We start from the raw sequence: 8493 nt of genomic DNA, 5'->3' as shown, positions 1-8493 counted from the left end.
TTTACCCGTGCAATAAAAACTACTTTTTTGGGAATGATTCATATATTTCTTTAATATATGTTTGTGTTTGTGTTTCTCAATCAGCATATGGTTTTTTGTCCAAAGGTAAAAAAAAGGCAATGTACTTTTGATATTGTCTTATTATACATACTTGCTGTAAAATGATTTGTTTACATTAAAATGATAATGCAGGTGTTATCATCCTCCTACGTATGGCAAATATCAAAACTTGGGGTGGTAAGAATATTTTTTTTCATTATACATGTTCATGTCATTACATTAATATTTTATTTATATTTATAACTTTAATTGTTATTTACAGGTCAGCCTCAAGTAGGTAACTGTTTGTTTCGGTCAAGATTGCATATTAATGATGACATGTCTCACATTTCAAAATTCAAAAAAACATACGTCATTTATCATTAATTAATATTTTAATGTTTGTTTTTCCTTATTCTTAATCATTAATTATTTATATTGTTTAAATTCTTCATTTTTTTTCTTCTTATATGTAGTATTGTTGATATGGATTTGAATATTAAGGGGATGTTTGGATTAGTTTTTTAGCTTATTGCTTATAGCTTATTTGTGGTGGGAATAAGCAATAAGCAATAAGCATGGGGAGGAATGCTTAATAAAATTAGTTTATTTAGCCTAATAAGCTGGATTTTATCCAAACACTAAAATTAGCTTATTGTGGGAATAAACAATAAGCACCTCTTTTTTTCCTATCCAAATACCCCCTAAGTCTTCCATTAGTACTACACAACTTAACACTAATACTGTTGTGGCTAAGGTAGAAGATTACTACCTCCATTTTCCAATCAAGAACATTGATGATATTCCAGATTACAATAAGGTATACTTAACAGTATTAATATTTTTCCATTAATTTTATAAATTTACAGCGCATAACACAATGAATATATATGATTTTTTTATATATTTTTTTATAAAATAGGAAATTAGTTTGTCCATCATTGCTACTATCATCGGTTTTGATTTAAATGAAGACTGGTATTCTTTTTATTGTTGTGACTGTTCAAAAAAATTAAGTAAGAATGATGATGAAACCAATGCTGAACCATTTAATTGTGATGGTTGTGGTGGAGTTTCTGATGTTTACAGCAAGAAAGTTCATAATTTTACATTTGTAAAATTCTTGTGTCATTAATCTATATTCGAATGTTTCCAATTTTATTTCATTGTCCATTAAAGTGTCAATTTATAATTTTTAGGGTAGGAGTCGTAATTCGTGTTCAATATGAAACTGAGTCTGCTTCTTTTGTATTGTTTGATCGTCATGTTAAAAATGTTATTCACCAGGGTAATAAGTGGCTGATGGAAAAAATATCAAAGGTAGCGTTAATTTTTTTAATCGTCAACTCATCTCTTATTTTGTTTTATGATATTAGTTTTTTTAATATATGTATTAAAGAATTGAATAAATTCATTTTAACCCATTAATGCATCCAATTCTTTTTAACATAAAAATTTGTCTACAAATATGTTCTTCAACGAGTTATACTTTTTTCATGTGTTCCCTCGTGTTTAACGCATGTTATAATCTAATATATATTAAAAGAGAAACCTGGTGACATCACCTTCAACAATCAGGACCATTCATTGTGTTTCATTGATTAATTTCAATAATTGGATCATTTTGATGATGTCATCATAAAATTAAAATTAAATTAATATTAACTAAAATAATCTGACTACTTTATGAAAAGTTGAAAACTTATTAATGGTGACTGAAATTTTTAATTGGAATGTATTGAAGTGAAATAAATGTCAACATATTTATCAAAACATAAATATGGTTCCTTCCTTTTTAAAATCAAGTAATTTGTATATATCTTTCATAATTATAGAATTTGAAATCAAAGAATTCAAAATAGTATGATATGAATCATAATATTAATTTGTTCATATCCTTTCCAAAATCGTTGTTCAAAATTATGTATAAGTATAATCTCATTTAGTTGTTATCACAATTTCATGAAATCAGGACTTTGCAGCATCACGTTCGAATACCAGCTTCATAAGGTTAACATTTTTTTTTGATTTATTGATTAATTTCTTACATTTGATTATAATTTATGTGTTCAATATATGTATCAGTGGCTTATTAGTGAGTTTTTGATAAACGGATTTTCTATTCTCACACACTCTCTCTCTGTATGTGTGTGTGTTTGTGATTGTGTGCTTGTGTGTGTTTGGATTGGATTCTATGTTTGGATTAGATGAAGTAAAATTCAGTTTAATTAGTTCTGTGTTAATTGAATTGGATTATATGTTTGGATTGAATGAAAAAAAAAAAAGTAAAAATAGAGTACCTTCTCGAAGGGTTTAGTGTCTATATATATTAAAAGAGAAACTTGATGACATCACATTCAACAATGAGGACCATTAATTTTGTTTGCTTAATTAATTTTAATCATTGAATCATTTTGATGATGCCATAATAAAATAAAATAAAATTAATATTAACTAAATTAAGTTGACTACGTTTGGGAAGTTGAAAACTTATTAATAGTGATTGAAATTTTTAATTGGGATGTATTGAAGTGAAATAAATGTTAAAATAATTGTCAAAACATAAATATGATTCATTCCTTTTTTAAATCAAGTAATTTGTATTTACCTTTCATAATTATAGAATTTGAAATCAAAGAATTCAAAATAGTATGATAATGAATATATGTATGAATTTTTTTATATATTATTTATTTATTTATTTATTTATGAAATATGAAATTGGTTTGTCCATCATTGTTACTGTCATCAGTTTTAATTTTGACGAATGTTGGTATTCTTTTTATTGTCGTGACTATTTAAAAAAAGTAAGTAAGAATGATGGTGATACTAATGTTGAACCATTTACTTGTGACTGTTGTGGTGGAGTTTCTGAAGTTTATAGCAAGTAAGTTCATAATTTTATGTTTGTAAAGTTCTTGTGCCATTAATTTATATTTGAATGTTTTCAATTTTATTTCATTGTCCATTAAAATGTCATTTTATAATTTTACGGCGATGGTTGTAATTCGTGTTCAATATGAATATGAGTCTGCTTCTTTTGTATTGATTGACCATCATGTTAAAGATGTTATTCACCATGCTAATTAGTGGTTGATGGAAAAGATATCAAATGTAGTGTAAATTTTTTAATCGTCAACTCATCTCTTATTTTGTTTTATGATATTAAGTTTGTTTAATATATGTATTGAAGAATTGAAAAAATTCATTTTAACCCATTACTGCATCCAATTCTTTTTAATATAAAAAGTTGTCCACATATATGGCATTCAACGATTTATACTTTTTTGTATGTTCCCCGCGTTTAACGCAGGTTATAATCTAGTGTATCACCAAAGTACAACAATTTTAGCAATTTTTTCCCTTTATCATAGTAAGCAATTATACATACAATCTTCTATTATAACATTACACGTCGAAAAATGGTTCATTTATAACAATGTTATTCAAATATAAGGTAGTTTCCATTTGGTACCTTTTTAAAAATATAATGCCTTAATAAAAAAATTAAAAATAAAAGATATATGGTAGATTTAGATAATTTGAATAATATCAATTTTCTATGTATGCTTAATAAATTTATGTATGGTTTTGCTTTGACTACATGCACTGAAGTAATATGGCAAGTTTGTTGTTATTATTGTCTACAATAATACTATCTGTAAAAATTTATATGTATTATGTATAAAGATATATCATAATGTTTCTATCATGAGTAACAATAAAATATTTTTTAATTATTAGTTTAGTGTTATATATTGTTTACATTATTGTTATGTGTAAAGTTTTTAAGTGTATTGCTATTATGGGCAACAACTATAAGTACGTTACTACTAGACAACCATTTTAAGTATATTGCTATTATGAATTAATATTGTAAATATGTTGCTAATGGATTTTAATTTAATTTAGTATTTTTTTTACTAAAGATATGTGGTTACTTGTAATTAATAGAACTCGAACTTAGGGGGTGTCTCGGATTGCTTTTCAAGATGAAAAATTCTTGCAAAAGAATTTTTTGATTTTAACTTTTAAAGAAGTAAAGTCAAATGTTAGTTTTAAAAAGTGTTTGACAAATATTTTTAGACTTTTAAAAGTAGTTTACCTTGTTAGAAAACAAAAGTCATAAAAAAAATTATGATTTCTTAACTTTTGGAAAACCATAAGTCCTTATTTTCAAAAGTTTTTTTACAAATACCAAACATCTTTTAAAGTTTTCGAATTTTTAGAAAAATCAAAAGATAAAAAATCATTTTTTTAAGCAATCCCAAACACCTCCTTACATGCATAAAAGGATCCTATTGCTTTCGGTGGAAGGAAAATTATATGCAAAAGATCAAATTTTCAAACCAAAGGAGATCATATTGCATCTGATGGGAATAGAAACTTACGTTCCTAAAATAAGTTTCTATGGAAAAGGATCTAATTTTAAAGTTGAATTCTTTGACACTTTCACAAAGAATTCAACTTCTTACAATGTTAATGTAGTGTGGTGATCAATATTCGGTTAATACTAGCTATCTAGTGACTAACATGCCCGTATGAAAACTTAAAATGTCCAATCTTTACTTTTTTGGATATGTGATGTTATACTCATAGATGAGTGGTAGAGTATATATTCCTCGTGAATGTTAGAGTGCTTTTTGACCCTCTATCCAAAAACAAGTTTCAATATTAATTTGTGACAAATCGTTGATAACACATGTAAAAGTAAATTAGCCGTATAATATTTAAATATTGCTTATTTCGTATCTATTATTTATGTAACAATAGATGAATATTGTAATAAAATTACATTAAACCACCTCTACCACAACCCCTAGTAAAAAATTTCATGAGTCAACATTAAAATTGTCGATGACCTACATATCTACATGGGTTTCATAATCAAAGGCAACCCTTGCATAGGCCTAAGAGAAAGCATAATAGACGGCAAATGAACGTAATTTGGTGACAACGAAAACGAAAACCTAGTTAAGATTAAGCTTAACATAATCTTGTACTCCATTTCGCTCAAATTTCTACCAACACACATTCGACCTCCGAACCCAAAAGGCAAATAGCCCATTTTGTGTTGGCACCCACCATGCAAATCATCCTTAAAACGCTCAGGTTTGAATTCATTGACATCATTGCCCCAAAAATCACGATCATGGTGCATTGCCACTACATCGATCCAAATGTTGGTTCCATCTGGGATTATGGAATCTTGGTCCACTCGAAGGTCACCTCGGGTTTGTCTTTGCACATTTGGAGCGGAAGGGTATAACCGTAAGACTTCCTTCATCACCCAACTCATCTGTCATCACAAAATAAAATGATTAATATATATAAAGATTAATATATTATTACAATCCAATATAATAAATGGATCAAAAAGACATGAAAGTACTTATATGATATTATATTAGTTTTTATTACATGATTATGAGCTTAACGAAAAGGGTTTATCCATTGACATGTTTTAAATGGGCACTAACAATATCTCTTATATAATTCAGTTCATTTTTTGCACCACTTAGATCTACATATAATAAATGATTGCTTTAATTATGAATTAGGTTTCACTAAAGCGCCACTAATAACGTCTACATCGGTATATATTATTCGATACACATGTTAATAAACTTTTGATATTAAGTAAGCCCCAAGACAAAGATAAAATAAATACAACTAGTAGAAATAAAATCGACTAATTAATAATTAAATAATGTAATTTGATTTGCTGTTAGAAATGGAGGACTAGCTTCGAGAAAAACTGTAGGTATGCTTTGTAGATATATCGCAGAAATGAAATTTACTAATTTGAGAAATATTCCAGAAATGAAATTTACTAGATTAGTGATAATATAATTTGATTTGCGGTTAAAATTCGAGGTGTTTGAAAATGTAATTTAATAATATACTTAAAATAATATTTGAAATTCACAAAGTCATTGAAACTCCCGATAAAAAAAGGTTTCACTGCTTTGATGCGTAATTTGATTAAAACGTTTATCTATGATGAAATGTATAACTTTTTGTTAATCACCAAAAATATCAATCAAATCATTGGACAAAAACCATAATTATTAATTGGCAAAAATGTTTCTTAGGTTGAAATATATATATATATAAAAACTTCTTATAGATTTTGGGACCAAAGAGATAACAAAAAGAAATAAGAAAGGTAGCATGTTGATGGGTAAAGCAAGTGTCTTACGTACCTTCTTTAGACCAGCAACCATTGTTGCATCAATGTCACCATCTCCAATCACCTGCTTGATTTCTTCTCTAAGCTCATGCTGCCACATGGGGTGCACCGCTAAGAGCAGTAAGCTCCAGGTGATGGCCAACGCCGTGGTCTCATGCCCACCAAAAAAGAACGTCTTGCACTCATCAACCAGTTCACTCGTACTCAGTTTCCTCCCTTTTTGTCCCTCCACATGAGTTTCTTCCAGCAAAATTCCTAAAAGATTCTGCCCATGTTCTTTACCACCTCCGTTTTCAGCGATGGATTTCTTTCTATCTACTATGATCGATAACAGTAGGGCGTCTATCTCTTTCCCTAGTCTTTCTGCTTCAAGATTTTGTCCCAAGCATAAGTACTTGCTGAAAGGTACGCCTACGTAACGATTCGACTTGAATAGTGTCACTTGCATGGCTCTTAGTTTCTGGAACACTGCTCTCCCGTTTTCGAAATTCATTCCAAAGCTTGTTTTTGCTATGATTTCACCTGCCGTTGTTATGATTTCTCCCTCTGCTTCGATCTCTGGATTGCCGGAGTTAATCAACTCCGTCCATCTGTCTAGCATGCTTTTCGTAGTCTCCACCATCATGCTTGTCATTGCCTGTAATACGATGATACAACAAAAATCAGTGATGAATCCAAGAATAAAGCTTTGAACTTCATCCGTACACTTTATGTTCTTTTAGATTTCGAAAAACTACAAAAGTTTCCTTTTAGGGTATGCATGTGTACACAGATCCGACCGAATAGTTTTTACTATAATTAGCAACTTCGGAGATGGATTTTCAAAGAGAAAAAAGAGAGTTTTCATGAGAGATGATGACCTTCAAGTTAGCAGGGGAGAATGCAGGAGTTATAACATGACGATGTCGAACCCAATCATCACCTTCCACCATAATCAAACCATCACCAAACATGGGTTTTCTGTCGTTTTTGAACACTGTTGGTTTCCCCCAGCTTTTCCCCATAACCCCAGATGATATTTTCTTCAAGAATTCTGGATCAGCAATATACAGAAATGGCTCAGTTCCTAGCCAGTACATAAACACCTTCCCTGCAAAAACATGCATGAGAAACCCTAATTTAATGAAAACTTTTAAGAAAGGAGAAGACCTATGTATCAAACTTATCAGAGCTATAGGGTTTTGGATTTTGATCTTTACCATAGGTTTTTTGCCATTGAGCAAAGTAAGGAAACACACTGGAATGAATATCATTAGAAAGCGTTGAAGATGATGAAGAAGATTCGACTCTCTTGGTGTTCTTCATCTCAGTGGTGTTTCCTAGAGGAAAACTTGGAGGTGGACCAGAAAACCCATTAACAACGAGCTTTCTGTAAGCCCTAATGGGCAAAACCCAGCACGAATATAACACCCTCCATAACAGAAATGAGAAAAATGCAGCCATTGCGAATGTAATTGCTTCAAGATTTTCCATATTTTTATCTCTCAAGGTAACTAGATCTGTATGTGTAAATATGATCGATTGTATTGACAAATGGAGAATGGTGTTGGGGTATTTATATATAGAGAGATGAAGGTAGGAATTGTCATAGAGTTTGACCGAATTGAATATCTAAAGAGACCACTCTGATGAATATTGAATAAGGAATTTGAATAGGTTGAATAATCTTTTCTCGAAAGTTGGTCACATAATATTTTATATAAAATTACTCCTTCCGCCATTCCGTCCAACATTCCGTCCAAAAAGTTATACACGGGATATGATTTCATTAGCAAATTAATTATTGATATAACTACCAAATCTTTATTTCTTAATTATATTTTGTAAATCATAACTAATAAATGAAAATTCAAATATCTTCAAGACTACCATTTGTGCATAATATGCAGACATACACACATTGAATTTTATTTTATGACACTAATTTGTGATTAATTTATTTCTAATTTATATACAGTATAACTTTTCATCATCAAATGTTAAACAAGTGAAAAGTAATTTTGTGTTTGTTAAGAGATATTTATTTCTATTTAGACATTCAAGTATCAACATTATTATCAAACCATCTTTAATGAATGTTTTCTTCATAGTTTCTTACGATTTGTTGTAACCTTTAAAATGGTTATTACAAAAGAGTACACAAGTTTTTCTATATTTTTCATCAATTATTTATTTTAAAATAAAACTCTTATTTGTTTTTGTGTTTTGTATTTCTATTTCTTTTATTTAATAATATTTTATTTTATTTCTCTAGTTATATT

The 8493-nt window shown here is 29.1% G+C and overlaps 1 protein-coding gene across 1 annotated transcript; it reads right to left on the bottom strand.

The window, feature by feature from the left end:
* Positions 1–4909: 4909 nt before the first annotated feature.
* CYP715A1 (cytochrome P450, family 715, subfamily A, polypeptide 1) lies at positions 4910–7705 on the bottom strand. Its single transcript, XM_078975979.1, has 4 exons — positions 7432–7705; positions 7093–7322; positions 6246–6869; positions 4910–5338 (listed from the first exon to the last, which is right to left on the bottom strand). The coding sequence occupies exons 1-4, from the start codon at positions 7703–7705 to the stop codon at positions 4910–4912; spliced, it is 1557 nt and encodes a 518-aa protein (XP_078832105.1).
* Positions 7706–8493: the final 788 nt, after the last annotated feature.

The sequence above is a fragment of the Lactuca saligna genome, chromosome 9 (assembly GCF_052625555.1).
Source record: "Lactuca saligna cultivar CGN05327 chromosome 9, ASM5262555v1, whole genome shotgun sequence".
Classification (NCBI taxonomy): Eukaryota; Viridiplantae; Streptophyta; class Magnoliopsida; order Asterales; family Asteraceae; genus Lactuca; species Lactuca saligna.
This window is presented reverse-complemented; position numbering and strand designations above follow the sequence as displayed.

Coding starts and splice junctions, on each gene's coding strand:
- CYP715A1 (XM_078975979.1), bottom strand. CDS start 7,705: ATGGAAAATCTTGAAGCAATTACATTCGCAATGGCTGCATTTTTCTCA. Junction 7,323..7,431: donor TCAATGGCAAAAAACCTATG/GTAAAGATCAAA, acceptor ATGTTTTTGCAG/GGAAGGTGTTTATGTACTGG. Junction 6,870..7,092: donor TCTCCCCTGCTAACTTGAAG/GTCATCATCTCT, acceptor ATCGTATTACAG/GCAATGACAAGCATGATGGT.